The sequence below is a fragment of the Brassica napus genome, chromosome C8 (genome assembly GCF_020379485.1).
Source record: "Brassica napus cultivar Da-Ae chromosome C8, Da-Ae, whole genome shotgun sequence".
In the NCBI taxonomy this organism is placed as follows: domain Eukaryota; kingdom Viridiplantae; phylum Streptophyta; class Magnoliopsida; order Brassicales; family Brassicaceae; genus Brassica; species Brassica napus.
The window spans coordinates 35,986,951-36,005,400 of NC_063451.1; the positions used below are offsets into that span (position 1 = coordinate 35,986,951).

The 18,450-nt window shown below is 36.9% G+C and overlaps 4 protein-coding genes across 7 annotated transcripts; 1 reads left to right on the forward strand and 3 right to left on the reverse strand.

Annotated features, from left to right (window-relative positions):
• Nucleotides 1–3,649: 3,649 nt before the first annotated feature.
• On the reverse strand, nucleotides 3,650–6,638 carry LOC106367814 (cell division protein FtsZ homolog 2-2, chloroplastic). Of its 4 annotated transcripts, none has more exons than XM_022708348.2 (8): nucleotides 6,410–6,638; nucleotides 5,549–6,157; nucleotides 5,180–5,479; nucleotides 5,013–5,103; nucleotides 4,374–4,498; nucleotides 4,163–4,255; nucleotides 4,025–4,090; nucleotides 3,650–3,946 (listed from the first exon to the last, which is right to left on the reverse strand). In XM_022708348.2, exons 2-8 carry the CDS (start codon nucleotides 6,134–6,136, stop codon nucleotides 3,818–3,820), a joined length of 1,392 nt encoding a protein of 463 aa, XP_022564069.2. In that variant the 5' UTR covers nucleotides 6,137–6,157; nucleotides 6,410–6,638; the 3' UTR covers nucleotides 3,650–3,817. The 4 variants fall into 4 exon arrangements, with proteins under 4 accessions (XP_022564069.2, XP_048620544.1, XP_048620546.1 ...); XM_048764587.1 differs by having other exon boundaries at nucleotides 6,362–6,586; XM_048764589.1 differs by having other exon boundaries at nucleotides 6,232–6,412.
• A 476-nt stretch (nucleotides 6,639–7,114) lies between these two features.
• Nucleotides 7,115–10,152, reverse strand: LOC106363462 (uncharacterized mitochondrial protein AtMg00810-like). Its single transcript, XM_048766951.1, has one exon. The coding sequence runs from the start codon at nucleotides 8,180–8,182 to the stop codon at nucleotides 7,115–7,117; it is 1,068 nt and encodes a 355-aa protein (XP_048622908.1). The 5' UTR covers nucleotides 8,183–10,152.
• Nucleotides 10,153–11,552: 1,400 nt separating this feature from the next.
• LOC106363461 lies at nucleotides 11,553–12,347 on the reverse strand. Its single transcript, XM_013803196.2, has 2 exons — nucleotides 12,237–12,347; nucleotides 11,553–12,137 (listed from the first exon to the last, which is right to left on the reverse strand). The coding sequence occupies exons 1-2, from the start codon at nucleotides 12,345–12,347 to the stop codon at nucleotides 11,553–11,555; spliced, it is 696 nt and encodes a 231-aa protein (XP_013658650.2).
• Nucleotides 12,348–15,610: 3,263 nt separating this feature from the next.
• On the forward strand, nucleotides 15,611–16,879 carry LOC125591989. Its single transcript, XM_048766953.1, has one exon. The coding sequence runs from the start codon at nucleotides 15,611–15,613 to the stop codon at nucleotides 16,877–16,879; it is 1,269 nt and encodes a 422-aa protein (XP_048622910.1).
• The last annotated feature ends 1,571 nt before the right edge of the window (nucleotides 16,880–18,450 follow it).

Sequence of the window (18,450 nt, forward strand, 5' to 3'; positions counted from 1 at the left end):
ATTGATAAAAACGCTATTTATATTCACGCAAACAAAATAAAATTTACATTATGATTGACATAATAAAGAGGTCACGATTTGAAAGTACATTTTCATGTGTCGGTATATGAAATTCATTTGTCTCTTTGACAACTTTACTGCCCTCTCCAAGTATATGTTTGTAACCGAGAGAGCTCAGTAATAGTAAGGAGACATTATAGTTGATTAATTTGATATTGTCCATACTCTTTACATTTTGGCTAATTAAGCACAAGCTAGACTATAGAGTAATATATGAAATGTTTTGTATCCTTCTACAGAAAGCAAATACGTACCAGCGTATAATATCCTTCTGATGTAGATGTATAATTTATTGGGATAGAATATTATGTGTCGTGACTCGATAGGGAGATCGAAGAAAGGATATATTTAGTGCAGACGTTAACATTTAACCATACTTTGAAGTTTGATTGTATTTGGTCCTCTCGCTTCGATATTTTCTATAGCAAAAGTACGTACACGTTTAAAAACAAATCAAAAATAGACGTACGCCTGATGTGAAAAAATAAATATAAACAAAGATCATTATGTTATACATAATGCATCTAAGTATTATGAATAACAAAATTAGATATCTTTATTTGTTTATAATCTTTGTTTCAGTGACAGGTTTTGTCGATCATCGACATGTTTAAACAATCAAATCGCTGGTCTAGTGACACCAGTCGAGGCACGCCTCTTCTTGCTTCTTGGGTTGAAAAATATTGGAATTGATTTAAGTTTTTTATATGATTTTTTATAAGTTTTTTAAATATGATTCTTTCCATAGCTGATGTACAAACCGCGTTACATTTGAAGTTTGAATTCAAGTTTATTTATTTACTATATATATGTTTGATTTTTCATAGCTTCTGTTCCATATTATTAATCTGCTAGACTTCCTATATATTTATCCTACTGGTCGGCATTCGGCATGTTACAGGTTTGGAACTAAACTAAGTATATACGATAATGAAAAAAACAACAAAAGCTTTTCTTCTTCTAAGTTGGCTTCACATACTCCTATGTCTATCCTGTCAGGTTCGTGTCACAGAGGCTAGATTCCGTCACTTAGGTCAGTCTCTTCTTATTCCAAATATCTCTGTCACATAAAAAGATTTACTTACATAATATGACTTGTGTGTTAAAAGGTATATGTGCAAAACCTTCCCCATCATGTGGAGATTCTCAGGGAAGCCATCAAGTTAATGGACAACCAGATAAGCCTTGTAAACGCATTCCAAGACCACCTCCTCCTAGAGACTGCTAGCAACGTTATATCGTTAGGTTCGACCAAGATTTTCAACAGAAGCTTCTCCTTTTCATCTTTTTTTTTGGTAAAATCTCCTTTTCATCTTTTCTTTCAAGGAATCATGTTTACAATGTAAAATAAATAAATAAAAAACCAAGCTACTAGAGGTTATATATAGTTTGTTTTATATGTGATCAAACATTCATACATACATAGGGAAATCTAAATTCATGAACATGAGTGATGTGGCCAAAACGTAAATTAAAGGACTCATGAAATGTTTGACAAAAAAAAGGACTCATGAGATATAATGGATATGTATAAAGCAGAGTAAATTTTTTTTTTAAGTTTTCACCCATAGAAGGCGACCTCTTGAAACAAGTGCGAGTGCGACAGAGACTGAGATTTATAATACCATCTGTCAATCAATAGACATTTATTGTTATGTTTTAATATAATCAACAACAAAAAACATTTATATCACCTAGCAATGAATCACCAAAAGAGGCATTTACTTACTTAGACCGCACCAGTTCTTAAAAATATGAGTTTTAGAGGCATGCATAATGCATCTAAGTAATCTGATAAACAAAATTAGATATCTTTAGTTGTTTAATCTTTGGTTCAACGATAGGTTTTGTCGATCATCGACATGTTTCAGCAATCAAATCGCTGGCCTAGTGACATCAGTTAAGTCGCACCTTCTCTTGCCTCTTAGGTTGAAAAATGTGGGATTTGATTTAAGTTTTTTATATGATTTTCTCCACATAAGTGATGTACAAAAACGCGTTACGTAGAAAACAAGAAACCGTTGAAGTTTGAATTCAAATTTATTTATTCACTACATGTTTGAGTTTTTTTTTTAGCTTTAGTTTTCATATTTATCAATCTGCTTGACTTCCTACTATATATATTCTACTGGTCGACACTCGGCATGTTACAGGTTCGGAACCAAAACAAGAATATCTGATAATGAAGAAAACAACAAAAGCTTTTCCTCTTCTTCTAAGCTTGATTCACATACTTCTATGTCTATCCTCTCAGGTTCGTGTCGTAGAGGCTAGAATCCATAACACAGGTCAGTCTCCTCTTTATTCCAAATATCTCTGCCGCATAAAAGATTTAAGTAACATATCGGCTCGTGTGTTAAATTAAAAGGTGTTCGGATATGCGCAAGACCTCCCCCTCCTTGTGGAGATGAATCTATGGGAGACGATCAAGTTTCGGGACATAAAGATAAGCCTTGTAAAACCATTCCAAGACCTCCTCCGCCTAAGTGCTCGTAGCCTCTCTTGTTCATCATGTTTACATTGTAAAGTAAACTAGACCTTCACCCATGCGACCGGCACGGGTATTTATTTTCTGTTTTTAATTTTTTTTATATTAAATGATGTATTTGTAATATTTGGTCATAATTTAGATTGAAAACTAAACATTACAATTATAATAAAAATTAAAATTTTAATAAAATATATTGATATAAATTCAATTATCCTAATTAAAATAATTTAGGGGTGGATCATAATGCTTTCCAATTCTAAAATTTTAGCACCCTTTAGATTTTTTTTATAAATTCACAAACTATATACAAATATTTGAAATTTCTCGTAAAATAAATTTGTTAAAGAATAATAATCTCGCGCAGTCATTGTTTATTCTTAGAACTTGACTCGTGACCGTGTGAAAATTTGTTTTCACAATATTTTTGTTTGTACTAAATGGTATAATATATATTTATAAATTTAAATGTATTACATAATTGTTAATATAAATAATTGTTAATATAACATTTTAAAACATCAAATTTTAATTATTACTTTGAATAATTATATTTTATGATTTTAATTGTCTATTATATCACAGTGTATCATATAAACAAATCCAGTATTTGTAATAAATTGGGCTTATATACTAATAACTTAATAGATTATTTTATATTATATATATATATATAATGTGTGATTTTTTACTTTATTATTTATTACTAATAAATATTAAAAAATATTTAACATATTACTACGAAATCTATTGAGAAATTTATTTTTGTTAAGATTCGATTAAGGAAATCTATTATTTAAATTAGGAAAATACATTAGATACTTAAATCTATTGTTTAAATTAGAAAAAAACAAACACACTTAAATATAGGTTCAATAAATATTTCAGTAGTATTATAGTGTAAATAAATAGTAAAATTAAAAGGTATTTTTATTTTGTATTTTTCTTTTAATAACATAGATAAACAAATAACCAAGCTACTAGAGGTTATGTAGTTTTTTTATATTTGATCAAACGTTCATACATAAAAGGACGACCTGTGGATATGTACGACGCAGAGTACAGTTTTTTTTTTAAGTTTCACCTATAGAAGGCGACCCCTTGAAACAAGTGTGACAGAGACTGAGATTTATAATACCAATTGTCAATAAACATTTATTGTTATTGTGTAATATAGTCAACAATAAAACCATTTCTAACACCTATTAACGAATCACCAAGTGAGGCAATTACTTATATCCGCACGCAGTTCTTGAGGAGATGAGTTTTTTAGAGGCGAGGATAGCGAGAGCGGCCTTTCTTCTTCAAGAACTCTGGGATCTCTATGGAACTGCCTTCACTGAAAGATGAAGAAGGACGTCTTGTTGTTGCTCCCATCGTTGCATCCGCTTGTGTCGCCTGCGATTTTCATATAAAGAGTTGGGAAATGAGTGTAAGAATCGAGTAATGTCAAGGGAGACGAAGTGAATATAGTACCTGAAGAGGCCTCCCTTCTCCTTCTTCTTGGCGTTTGAAGCCGGTTGCTATTAGGGTAATACTTACCTGACAAAGAATAAAAGGTTGAACAATATCTCAGAGGCTCATATAAGATCAAAAAAAAAAAAGATGACTTACTTGACCACTAAAGGATGGATCGACCACAGCGCCAAATATCAGATTTGCTGTTGGATCAACAAGGTCATATATCACTTCTGCAGCTGCATTTACCTACAAAAACCGTTTCTCCAGGAATCAAAATAGAGCAACAAACCATTATAAATTTCATGAATTGAAGCAAAACTAGGCTTTGCTCTGAGTTGTCTAGGGAAGAAGATGGCTAGAGAACCTCGAACAATGTTAAGTCAGTTCCACCAGTTATGTTCCAAACAATACCAGTGGCTCTCTCAATCCCAATATCTAACAACGGTGACTGGATTGCGTTTAATGCAGCATCTCTTGCTCGTGTCTTTCCTGCTCAAAACAACAGTATAGCATGATGACAATGATGCAACCAGAACATACTTTTCTTTAATAGTAGAGTTACATGGAGTGTCATATAGTAATTTTTAGAATAACAAACACTATTAGACTGGTTCCTTAGTCATGGTTACAGAGTACCAAATCTATAATCCTATTAATCTACTCAATATGTAATACCAATTCTCAGCAACATTTTAGTATTCTAGTTAACAAACATATGCATATAGCGTCTTACATAGATCTTATCTACACAAAGTCTTAAGTCTTAACCAATGTTCTAAAAATCGCCAGGCGGTTGTTAGGCGCTAGGTCGATTTTTGGACGACTAGATCGATTTTTTAATAAATCGGTTTGAAAAAATTGTTCGCTCATATCCGATTTGCCGACTAGGCACCGCCTAGACCGAGTTTTAGAACACTTGTCTTAACCAATTATGCCTACTGTTACTCAAATAGAGCCTATCTACAAAAAGAAGCTTCAACTCCAAACCACACTCTACTCTTACCTGTTGCAGTTCCTATGCCCATCAATGAAGAACCTGCATTTGCCATTATAGCCCTCACATCCGCAAAATCCACATTAACCAATCCAGGAATCTGCATTCATCAATACAGCTGTTAACCATTTTCTGTAGACAATTGACTCAGTTGAGACAAAACAAAGCCATATTACCGTAATGATATCAGAGATTCCACGGACTCCTTGACGAAGTATATCATCAGCCAGATTAAACGCTTCTGTAACAGGAGTGGACATAGAGACTGCTGTGAGCAGCTTATCATTCGGAATAACAATGAGAGTATCAACATTATCCCTCAGCGCTGCAATCCCTTCCTGAGCTTGAACCGTTCTTCTCCTTCCCTCGAATGAGAACGGCGTTGTCACAATACCAACCGTTAATATACCCATTGCCTTCGCCACACCAGCTATTATCGGAGCCCCGCCCGTTCCGGTTCCACCTCCCATTCCAGCCTATAGAAACAATAGGCAATATTAAGCTAATGAACTTAAAGAATACACAAGAAGTGATTGAGTACATACTGTGACAAAAACCATGTCTGAACCATAAAGTGCTTCTTCAATAGCTTCTTTGCTTTCTCTAGCAGCGTTCATTCCAATCTCCGGATTACCTCCAGCGCCTAACCCTCTGGTCAGCTCCTTACCAATCTGCAACCTCTTGTCTGGAAAAACCGGAGACATCCTCATCGCTTGAATATCGGTGTTCACAATCCAAAACTCCACGCCGATCATCTCGCTCTGTATCATGCGGTTCACAGCGTTTGAGCCACCACCTCCAACGCCGATAACTTTGATCCTCGCCTCGTTGTAGTTACTAGGAGGAGATGAGTCGCCAAGATCCTCGGTACTGGAAGAATCTTTTCTTGGGTTGAGCATGGAGATCTCAGGGTGGAGGTTCAAGAAAGGGTCTTGGCTTTGTAAATGGTTGGGAGTGTGAGAGCTGGAAGTGGACCAAGGCTCGGATCTCTGAGCTGAAACAAGACGGTTTCTTTTGCCTTGGACCATTCTAAAGCAGCTTACCCTGCTGCCTTCTGGTGTTACACTCTTTCTAAGAAGAGTGAGAACTCGTGAATCGGGAGAAGTCAAACAGGGAGAAACACAAGTTGTCATCTTTGAGAACACAGAACAAACCTGTTCAAGAGAAGGAACAAAGAAGTCAACTTTCAAGTCCACAGATTGATAATCAAAACACCCATTTTATTAACCTAAACAAAAGCACAAAGAGTGAAGTAATGGTTCAATTAGAGTCATGAAGAGAGTCAATTTGACAAATTTTGCGCGTTGTGTGATTACGAATTAACGAAATTGAGGAGATGGGTTTTGAGCAAGCAGTACACGAAAACAAAAAGCTAAGACATTTGAATGGTAAAGGAGGAAGAGAACCTTGGAGAAGCAGCAAGCAGCAAACAGAGGATTTTAAGCTAGAGTGAAAGGGAATGTGAGGAGGAAGAAACAAAAAGAAAGGGAGGGGTTTTGGAGTTTTCTGGGCTTGGAATCTGTTTCTCTATCACATACGAAAAGTGGATTGTGATCTTGATTTGCCTCTAGTTGCACTCACTAAACTCATCTGTTTAAGTTGGCTAATGAGAAAAACGTTGGCCGACGACGGCAAAGTTATGAAGTAAAAATAGCTTAAAGGTTTAAGAGATATGGGCTTTAAAGCCCATATGATATTTTGGGCCTTATTAAACTAAACAAGTGCTGATACTTAAAGCCCATATAATCTTTTTGTTTGGTGTAAGTTCGATCTTTTTTAAGTATATTTAAGGTTTATACTGGAAGTTACAAGTCAGTTTTGAGAACATTTCACAATTTTATGTTGTTGTTTCATGTATTTTAAACCGGTAAGAACACACAATTCATCAAAGTCAAATGAAAACTATTAGAATCCTTCAAGCTCGTAACGGAAGAGATGAAACAAGAGAGAAGAGTTTGTTATGAAGGTGAAAATGAATTGTATTATTCAGCTCAAAGAATAAGTGACTGTACATAAGTATAAGTGTATATATAGAGCTGGTTAAGCTACATGAAACTTAAACCAGAGTAAACCAGATTACAATAACCGGTTTTATAACTCTAATACCCCCCTTAAGATGGAATGGACAAGTGATGAAGACCCATCTTGAGTATAAGCTGCTTGAACACAGCCGGTTGCACCGTCTTGGTGAGAATATCTTCAAGCTGATGTTCTGATCTCACATGCATAATTTTCAAGAAACCACTGAGCAACTTCTCCCGAACAACGTGGCAATCTATCTCGATATGTTTTGTCCTCTCATGAAAGACAGGATTGGATGCAACGTGAAACGCGTATTGATTGTCACAGAACAGTGTAGCTGGACCTGTAAGTGGACAATGCAGATCACGAAGCAGAACAACAAGCCATATCAATTCACACGTCGTATCTGCGATCGACCGGTACTCAGCTTCAGAACTGCTACGAGAAACTGTGTGTTGTTTTTTTGCCCTCCAAGAGATAAGAGAATCGCCTAAGAACACACAATACCCAGTCGTGGAACGACGAGAATCAGGGCAAGACGCCCAATCAGCATCACAAAATGCTGTCAAGTGAACTGAGGAAGAAGCAGGATAGAACATCCATTGAGCTGGATCATTCTTCAAATATCTGAGAACCTGTTGAGCTGCGGTAAGATGATCCTGACGAGGAGCAGACATAAACTGGCTCAACTTGTGCACCGCATAGGTAATGTCAGGGCGTGTATGCGTCAGGTACAATAGCTTCCCAACTATCTTCCGATATACTGACAGGTCTGAGAGAAGACCTCCTGAAGAATCTGAGAGCTTCGAGTTTGGTTCCATCGGAACCAAAAATGGTTTACAACCAAGGTATCCTGCTTCTTGAAGTAGTTTTAAAGTGTATTTCCTCTGATTAATAGAAATCCCACTGTCATTCCTTGCAATCTCAAAGCCAAGGAAATACTTCGCCGTACCAAGATCTCGGAGTTTGAAAGCTCCTTTGAGAATGTCTTTGAAATTCTCGATGGCTGCTTCATCATTGCCAACAATCAAAATATCATCCACGTAGACAAGAGCTGCGACAAAGATCTTCTCTGATCTCTTAACAAACAATGAATGATCAGAAGGAGCCTGAGTGAACCCGCAGATGTGATGACATGACAAAACTTGTGATTCCATTGTTTAGAAGCTTGCTTCAGTCCGTAAAGGGACTTATGCAGACGACAAACATAATTTGGAAGAACAACTCTACCCGTTAGTTCTTCATAACCTTGAGGGATCGTCATGTATATCTCCTCGTCTAGGTCTCCATTCAGGAAATCATTGCTAATGTCAAGCTGCTGAATAGACCAATTCTTCGAGGCATCAAGACTGAGCAATAACCGAAATGTTCCCAACTTAAAAACTTATGAAAACGTATCCAAGAAGTCAAGACCCTCCAACTGAGTATATCCTTTGGCCACCAAGTGAGACTTAGGGCGTTCAACCGTGCCATCAGTGTTGAATTTATAAATATTCACCCACTAACAACCAACAAGATGCTTCCCCTGAGGCAGTGGACAGATAAACCAAGTACCAGTCTCTTCTAGGGACGTCATTTCAGATTTCATAGCACCTTAAAACTCGTCGCTGAGAATGGCTTCCTTAAAGGTTTTGGGAGCCGTGACAGTGGTAATGGCAAGAAGAAAAACACGATGATGGGAATCAAATTTGTCATAAGAGAGACAAGCAGAGATAGAATATGCAGTAATTTGAGTAGGGTGAGAAGGAAAGGGTTTAGTTTTATCTAAAAGATAGCAGTGATATTATCAAGATATGCAGGAACTCTAGTTTGAAGTTTTGTACATTGTGAGGAACATTAGTGTCATGTGAAGGAGATGCATGCACATTCTCAGAAGGAACAAAATCAGCAGAAAAATCATTTTGAAAGGGAAAATCAGTTGAAGTAGTAAGACCTAAATCGAAAAATGCAGGAAATGGAGAATCTGGAACAGGAAGTGGTAAAACATCTTGACCAAAGATGTCATCTCCTAAAGAATGGGAAAGTCTTTCAGAGAAAGGAAAAGCTGATTCATGAAAAATTACATTTCGAGAGATGGAAATCCGATTTGTATGAAGATCAAGTACTTTATATCCTTTATAACCTTGAGGATAACCATTTATTTCTATCTTTTAGTAAAGTTGATGTGAAACAGAGACAGCCAAAGACCCTAAGATGATCATAGTTTGGAGCTTTGGAAGTAAGAACTTCAAAAGGAGATTTGTTTTGAAGAATAGGGGTTGGTGTTCTGTTTATGAGATAAATGGCAGTTTGAATACAATCCCACCAATACTCAATAGGAATGTTAGATTGAAAAAGTAAAGAACGAGCTACATTCAATATATGTTGGTGTTTGTGTTCTACTACTGAGTTTTGTTGGGGTGTGTATGCACATGAGAAGTAATGTACTATGCCTTTTGATTTTAACAAAGAAGAGAAAGCAAAGTTCAGGAGCATTGTCTATTCTAATTGATTTAATAGATGTGTTGTATTGAGTTTCAACAAATGTGATGAATTATGGAAAAACCGTAGCTACTGAACTCTTATCTTTAAGTAGATATATCCATGTTACTCTAGTGCAATCATCCACAATTGTTAAAAAATATCGATAACCATCAACAGTAGGTACATGAAATGGTCCCCATATATCAAGATGAATAAGCTCAAATGGAGAAGAAGCAAGATTATTCAAAAAAGAAAATGATAAACGTTTTTGTTTTGCTATGGGATAAATCTTTTTTTTTGAATTATACAGAGGTATCATGGCCCCACAGAAGTGATCCAGACTAGTCACGTGTTGCCACGTGTCGGTCCTCTGTCCCTGGCGATGCCGAAATGTTAATTCCCCAGTGGCCGGGATTCGAACCCAGGTCGCGGTACTCACAGCTGTAAGCCCTTTACCACTAGAGCTAGAAGCCCCGGTTTAAGGCACAAATTAGGCCTGGGCAAAATAACCGGAACCGAAGAACCGAACCGGAACCGAACCGAAATACCCGAAACCGGAACCGGACTAATACCCTCAAATACCCAAACGGTTCTTATATTTTTATATCCGAACTAACCGAACCGAACCGGAACCGAACCGAAAACCGAACGGGTACCCGAATATATAAAAATATTAATTATATATACATATAACATCACTAAATATATATTTTTAATTTAAAATTCTATTAAAAATATCTGAAAATAGTTGAGGATAACTAAATTATTATAAAGTATTCAACCTACCCGAAAGTATCCGAAACTATCCGGATAGTTTTATCCGAAATATCCAAAGTAATCCGAAATATCCAATTTTTTTATCTAAATCATCTTAATTATTTGATATTTTACCCTAAATAACCGATATTTTATCCAAATTATCCGAACTACCCGAACTATCCGAACCCGAACCGGATCCAAATGAGAACCAAACTTTTTTCGGATATTTTCCGGTTCCTACATTTACTATCCGAACCGAACCGAACCCGAAACTATCCGAACCGAACCGAACCGAAAATAGGTCAAGTACTAAATGGATCTTCTAGCCCCTATCCGAACTACCCGAAACCCGAAATACCCGAACCGAACCGAACCGATACCCGAAATGCCCAGGCCTAGCACAAATCTTACACAACTGATCATATTTAATTTTGTCTTTTGAAATATCTAAGTACTTTGATAAAAGCTGAATTTTGTTTGGTGATGGGTGACCCAAGCGTTGATGCCAAACTTCAGATGAAACGTGAGCAAGATGATGAATGTTAGCTGTGGAAAAAGAAGCAGGAGCATTATAGTCCAGGATATAGAGATTGTTGTGGAGGTTACCCTTCCCAATCATGTAATCCGGAATATGCTCCTGAAAAAGTTCCAGAGGGTTGTAAGAAAGAATATGACAAGAATGCTAAGAAAATAACACAATAATAGATGTGTTTTTAGTTAAAGCACTAATGCTCAAAAGATTAAAATTGAAGTTAGGCACAAACAACACAGAATCAAGAGTCAATTGATCAGAGAGAAAAACAGTTAATGAAATCATGACAGCTATTTGAGTACCATTTGGTAACGTGACAGAAGTGTTTGTTATCAACCTAGTTTGTGAAAACATTTTCAAATCAGAGCAAACATGACAACTAGCGCATGTGTCTATAACCCATGAATGCGATGAAAAAGTAAGGCTGTCTTTAATTTCCGCAGATGAAATAAAATGATTTTGCTTAAGAGAAGTACCTGATGAGGAAGGATGAGAAGAAGTGATAGGCTTCATAGTAGATGAGGAAGGATGAGAAGAAGTGATTGGGGTTTCATAGTAGAGATGGAGCCATCAACGAGTTTAATGGTGCTGCCTGAAATCTGAGAATGGTTGTTCTCAATGCCAGATGAATTGGTTTTAAGAACACTTAGAAGATGTTGAACTTGATCTGTTGTGACTGTCCCCAGATGAACACTTTGTTGATCATGCATAGTGATACTCCCAAAATCTTGAGTGATAAGACTGGCCACGTTTGTACCTTTGGACATCGCTTGTTAACCTCCAGAAGACTGAGAGGAAGGACCATTTTGATTCCTTGAACCGTAGTTGGGAAACTTGTAGCCTTGAGGGTAACCGTGCAATTTGTAACAACGGTTAACTATATGACCCGAAAGACCGCAGTGAGAGCAAATAGGTATGTTCTTCTGCTTGTTATAGCCACCTGAGTATGCTGCAATAATCGGCTCAGGAGATGAAGAAATAGGAGAAGCCTGAAATGTTAAGTTGCTCGTAGACTTCATTGACCTCTGGCACTTCTCTTGAGAGATGAGATTGAATACTTTTGACAACAGCGGCTTAGGCTTCATCATCAGTATATGTCCTTTACTAGCCATGAAAGTGTCATTCAATCCCATAAGGAACTTCAGAACTCGGTCTTGCTCTTCCCTCGTGGCAAGTAACTTGTGACTCGCACAATTTAAAAGGCCACAACAACATGTATATGGATCTCCATGATTCTTGAGCTTCTCCCACAACTGTTTGAGTCTCGTATAGTATTCACTGACCGTCTGAGAACCTTGTACCTCAGTATATATCTGTTGCTTTATCTCAGCTGTGCGAGGGCCATCACTCTGCTTAAACTGGTCATGTATATCCTACCACATCTGCCTAGCAGTATCGAGGTATATTATGCTTTTCGCAATAGATTTATCCACAACATTGACGATCCAAGTGCAAACAATGTTGTTGCATCTTGACCAAGATCCATAATCCGGATGACTCTCATCAATAACATGATAAGCACTAGTAACAAAGACCGCCTTATTCCTAGCACCTAAGGCCATAAGCATCGATCTACGCCAACTATTGAAGTTTCCAGGACCAGTAAGTTTCTCAGAAACGAGAGATATACCCGCATGATCCCACTACAAGAAAACAACGGCATACTGAGGGAAAAAATCGTCGGTATGTCGTCGGAATAACGCTATTCCGACGACATACCGATGAAAAAAGTCCTCGGAAATAACTCCTCGAAAATTCATCTTTCCTCGGAAATCCCTCGGAAATTTCCGACGGAATTCCGAGGAAACCCTATTTCCTCGGAATTTCCGAGGACCACAAGTTCGTCGGAAATTCCTCGGAATATTCCGAGGAAGATGTCGTCGGAATATTCCGAGGGATAAACTTCCTTGGGTCCGACGGATATTTTCCGTCGGAATTCTCTCAGTATTTTCAATTTCAATTTTCCCGAAATATTTGGCGGCTTATTTGCCCGGTTAAATGAAAATATTCCGAGGAAATTCCGACGGCCACTTAAATATCGATCGGAATTTTCTCGAAATATTTTCATTAATTCGAGGAAAAAGAATATTATGTGCATGTATTTCTATAAATTTATATTGTTCCTCGGAATTTCCTCTGAATATTCCGAGGAAATACCGAGGAACTAGTGTTTGGGGTTTCAAAACATCAATTTTTTTTGTCGTATTTCATTTCTTATACAATTGTAATGCATACCATTGAGGATTCTTTGTATAGATGAGCATAAACCATGAAATAACAAATTTCAAAACGAATTGTAAGTATTCCCTTTACCGTTCATTAAAGTGTATAAGTGTTTCTCTTATGTTGTGGGGATTTCGTTCATACAATCGGAAAAGTGTTTATTATAGGGTAAGGAACAAATTTTTGACTTCATAATGAACGTAAGACACTTAATAAGGGTTATATAGGTGTTATTCAAACCGCAAAAACGTTGTTTTCGGTTTAAAAACCCTATTTCCTCGGAATTTCCTCGGAATATTCCGAGGGAATTCCGAGGAAACCCTTTTCTTCTTCGGAATTTCCTCGGAGTATTCCGAGGAAATTCCGAGGAACTAGTGTTTGGGGTTTCAAAACGTCAATTTTTTTTATACGGATCGATCGATGGATATATGTCCAAAAACGCATCGATCGATCACTAAGATGGACCAAAGCGTAACAATGTGATCGATCGATGAGATTATCCCATCGATCGATCGAGGATATCAAGTGTTCCTCGGAATTTCCTCGGAATATTCCGAGGAAATTCCGAGGAACTAGTGTTTGGGGTTTTAAAATCTCGAATGTTTTTTTATAAACGGATCGATCGATGGATATATGTCCAAAAACGCATCGATCGATCACGAAGATGGACCAAAGCGTAACAATGTGATCGATCGATGGGATTATCCCATCGATCGATCGAGGATATCAAGTGTTCCTCGGAATTTTCTCGGAATATTCCGAGGAACTAGTGTTTGGGGTTTCAAAATCTCTAATGTTTTTTTATAAACGGATCGATCGATGGATTTATGTCCAAAAACGCATCGATCGATCACTAAGATGGACCAAAGCGTAACAATGTGATCGATCGATGGGTATATGTCCAAAAACGCATCGATCGATCACTAGTTCGTCGGAATTTCCTCGGAATATTCCGATGGATTAATGTTTCCTCGGAATTCCGTCGGTATATTCCGAGGAAATTCCGAGGTTTTCATTTTCCGTCGGAATGTCCGTCAGAATACCATTGTTTTCTTGTAGTGTCCGTATTATGCACGTACAGAGAATTAGAATTCGGATCTGAATGCGACGGCGACGGAACATCAGTTATCGACGGCGAAGCCAAATTAGGATGAGAAGACGGCATCGGAGATCCAAGAAATGCAAATCAAGATTAAGAAGATGGTGAATTGATCGGAACGAAGACGAATAGATCGAGATGAGGACGAATCAATTCACAAATTGTAGAACGAGATGATGAAAGAAACGAGGTAGAAAACAACAAGAATCTGCGTCGGTAGAATTTGAAGAATCTCGCAAATCGCAGGATGAATGAAAGCACTCATGATGAACGTTGTGGAGCTGAAAGCGGAAGAATCGAAAATCAGAAGGTGTCTGATACCATAGTAGAATCCTTCAAGCTCGTAACGGAAGAGATGAAACGAGAGAGAAGAGTTTGTTATGAAGGTGAAAATGAATTGTATTATTCAGCTCAAAGAATAAGTGATTGTACATAAGTGTATATATTGAGTTGGTTAAGCTAAAGGAAACTTAAACCAGAGTAAACCAGATCACAATACCGGTTTTATAACTCTAAAAAAAATCCTTGTAGTATTATTTTATTCTCATATATAGACGCATAAATTGAAATGTAAGCATAATGCTTGGCCAAGACTCATCATTATATCATCTTATCAACTTAAGCAACTTAGGGTTTAACGTTTACGTCTATAGACTCTATACTTCCCATGAAACTTAAACAACATAAATACATTTTGAAACCGAGATTCTTAATCTCTTATCTTTCTCCAGCTACTGAGGATTATGAGTTCGATGGGAAAACCTCACTCATACTTCACCTAGACATGATTGTGAAGATTCTGAATCATCTATGCAGCCTCTGTTCCAAGTTCAGACCACATATAGCCGCATGTGTTGCAGAGACGCTGATGTATAATTAGTATTCTTAAGCTTTTTTGTTTTGTTTTCGACTATCTCTTATCTCTTATCTCTTGTTTGAACATTTCAAGGACTTTTGTTTAGCTTATTTACTTTGATGGTTGTAAACTTTACCTCCATGCATCGAGACTAACTTTTTTTATCACATTCACATAATAAACTTCGAGTTAATTTTCTGACATGTAATCTATCATATATTTTATGCTAGTTAAATATATTATTATTTTATTTTTTAATCTGGGGGCATCTCATGCATATGGAAAGGCCCAGACTAATCTCCAAGGAGAGGTGTAACCCACAGATAGACCTTCTCTCCGGATATATGCAAAAAGATCTTAAAGCATAGGTCCATATATGTGTTGGGTGTCCAGAAACATCATAAAGTAGTTCCTTGCAACAGGGCTCGAACTCGCAATCTGGATGCAGGAAAGGGCGGTCTTTACCATTGGACTACGATGTTCCGGACTAGTTAAATATACTATGCTTGATAAACTTCTCAGTGATGTTTTGCAAATTCGCCTCGGAAGAGTAACGTTAGATAGGAACAATGCAAATATAAGTTCCCCTTTGCACGAAGAAGCTCTCCATCAGTCATTGCGCGCCGTTAATTCAGAAGACCAAATCGAAGTTTATGTCTTGGACAGTACGTGCTCTATCTTTCACAGGACGGCTCCAGCTTATCTCAACTGTGATCTCCGGACTTATCAACTTCTGGACTTCAGCATATATACTACCAAAAGCTTGTCTAGCAGAAAATGATTCTCTTTGTGCTAGATTCCTTTGGAAAGGAAAACTTGACGGCAGTGGCGCTTCAAAGGTGGCTTGGATCACGTGCACAACACCAAAAGAAGAGGGAGGACTCGGACTTAAAAATTGGGTTGTGTGGAACACAGTGTGTGCCCTCAAGCTCATCTGGTTGTTGTTCTTCAAGTCTAATTCAATATTGGCCTCGTGGATTATCACAGAAGTTCTTGATGGTGACATCGGCAGATTCTGGGTGATTAATACAAAGCAAAAACACTCTTGGTTAGCCAATCACCTCCTATCACTTAGAGACACCATCTTCCCTTGGATGAAGATTGCAGTAGGAAATGGTGAGACAACTTACTTCTGGACGAGCAACTGGTCTCCATTTGGGAACATAAGAAACTATTTGCAAGGCGAAGGACCTCGTCACTTTGGAATCCCTCCAATGACAACTCTGGCTGAACTTTGGAAAGATGACAATTGGAATCTACCTCCTGCACTTTCAAAAAGGCAGGTTAATATCCAAACATTCTTAACCACGATTTCACTATCGCACGCTCGTGATGAATACTCATGGGAACCGAACAGTAATATATCAAACACTTACTCGGCAAGGAGGATATATGATTTGTTGCGTGTAGTTGTGCCTCCTGTGTCTTGGCACAAAGAGGTCTGGTTCTCAGGTGGAATTCCAAAGCACAGATTTATAACTTGGCTATTTGTTCTGGATTGCTGCCCGACAAAAGACAGAATGGCTTCCTGGGGGCTAGATGTAAACAGGGGATGTGTTTTGTGTAATTGTGCGCAAGAGTCAAGAGACCACTTGTTCTTCAACTGCCCCTTCACTTCCGACATTTGGGAATTCCTAACTCAAAGAAGCCCCATCAATACCCCTTCCAATTGGCAAGATGTCCTCTCAATTCTGAGATCGACTGCTATGACTAAACCGTGGCGCCTTCTCACCCTCCTCTATTGGCAAGCAGTAATCTACTTCTCCTGGTCTGAACGTAACAGCCGCATTCATCGTTCCACCTTCCGTCAGGTTTCAGCGATCAAAAAAGACATTAACAAAGTTATCAGGTTGAAAATCGCAGCAATACGACTAAAGGACCCGTCCCTTTCATCTGCAATGTACCAAGCTTGGATTTCATAACGAGCATCGTCTCTTCCTCTCGCACCCTCTGCATGCAACTGATCGTCTCCTTCGGTTTCGTTTGATCGCGATCCTCACTATTGAGAATTTCTAGACTTGGGCAAATTTGGAAATTTTCTATCTTTTCTTAGCCTAAGAGACTCTGGTTCTGTTCTAAAATGTATGGCCTTTGGCCCACTAAGTTCAGCTTGTAAACTTTTTGGTCTCATGTTTTAAATAGAATATAGCAAAAAAAAATGCAAAATATAATTGCATAGGTTGATGAGGTTCAAAGATAATATACATCATAACTCAAACCCTATGTCATATATTGTCCATAAAATATATAGGTCTCGTAGATAAGAAGTGAGAAGAATAATGATTATAGAAATTGAAAACTGGAACTTCATAATTAATTCTGACGTCAGATAGTGATGTCTTGTATGCTCTTCCAAAGAGATTTTGAGTAATCATAAATCGGACATCTCTAAAATTGAGATTTCAAAGTTGACTTCGAGTTTGCCTAGTGACCTTGTATAATATAATATGATGATTCATTTTGGCCAATTATAACATGATGGTTCTCGGTCTCTATGTAATTTTCATACCCACACTTGAGTTCGATGCGACATCTTCCTTATTTCTCTTCTTTTTGTCTAAGACGTTTTGATATGCAAGAACATTGTGGATGTGCCCGAAATTGTTTTTAATTTACGATTTTAAACGTAGACATTTTATGAAGATATTATTATCAATATGAAAAAGGTTTTTCAAAAAAAATATATATGAAAAAGCCAAAAAGGTTTTCAAATAGTATTGAAATATTGAAGTGAAAATGCGAAGAAAAAATAAAATAATAAGTTAAATCTGATGAGTTGATGTTTAGGGTAGGAGTAGGAATATAAAAAGTCATTAAGACCAGAACTTGAGTAACATTTAAAAAAAAAATGAATAGTCGTTTGACTAATAATTTATGGCTTGGTGACGTTCAGAATCCGAATGAAAAGCTCCTTGTCACATCTTTGCACAGAACCCCTTGCATATTATTTAAAATAATAAAACCATTATATTCCCTCTTTTTCATATTAATTGTCGTTGTAAAGAAAAATTTTCGTTTCAGAATAAGTGTCGTTTTGTGATTTCAATTAAAAATTTATTGATAAGATTATTTTGTTTATTTTTCTATTGGTTAGAAATATGGTTAGGTGTATGGGTAATGATGTTTTTATTTTGAAAATGTACAAAAATAAATATTTTATTAATATGTATGCATGAACCTAAAACGATAACTAAATTGAAACGGAGGGAGTGGTTTTCTGGGAAAAAACATCTACGGGGATTTTTTTTTTTTTTCTGAATCTATATGGTGAATGAATTGTTGGGCATGTTATACTAGTCTTACCATTGTAAAAATGTTTACTTTAATGTAATTACGTAACTAAATCAGCTGGTTTGAGAAGCTATAAATCATCAGTATCGTCCTAATTGAATATTTTTTTTATTTAGTATTGTTGCTGATGATACATGATTTACGTATAGAAATGTGATGTATATTATTAAAAATAACTTGTTTGAATTTGAACCCATAGAAT

Excerpts from the sequence above, each read along its gene's own strand:
- LOC106367814 (XM_022708348.2), bottom strand. The coding sequence starts at position 6,136 with ATGACAACTTGTGTTTCTCCCTGTTTGACTTCTCCCGATTCACGAGTT. Across the intron at positions 5,480-5,548 it reads CAGACATGGTTTTTGTCACA|GCTGGAATGGGAGGTGGAAC; the intron begins GTATGTACTCAA and ends TTGTTTCTATAG. Across the intron at positions 4,499-5,012 it reads GGGCATAGGAACTGCAACAG|GAAAGACACGAGCAAGAGAT; the intron begins GTAAGAGTAGAG and ends TGTTTTGAGCAG.
- LOC106363462 (XM_048766951.1), bottom strand. The coding sequence starts at position 8,182 with ATGGAATCACAAGTTTTGTCATGTCATCACATCTGCGGGTTCACTCAG.
- LOC106363461 (XM_013803196.2), bottom strand. The coding sequence starts at position 12,347 with ATGCTTATGGCCTTAGGTGCTAGGAATAAGGCGGTCTTTGTTACTAGT. Across the intron at positions 12,138-12,236 it reads GGTCAAGATGCAACAACATT|TTTAAGCAGAGTGATGGCCC; the intron begins GTTTGCACTTGG and ends ATACATGACCAG.
- LOC125591989 (XM_048766953.1), top strand. The coding sequence starts at position 15,611 with ATGTCTTGGACAGTACGTGCTCTATCTTTCACAGGACGGCTCCAGCTT.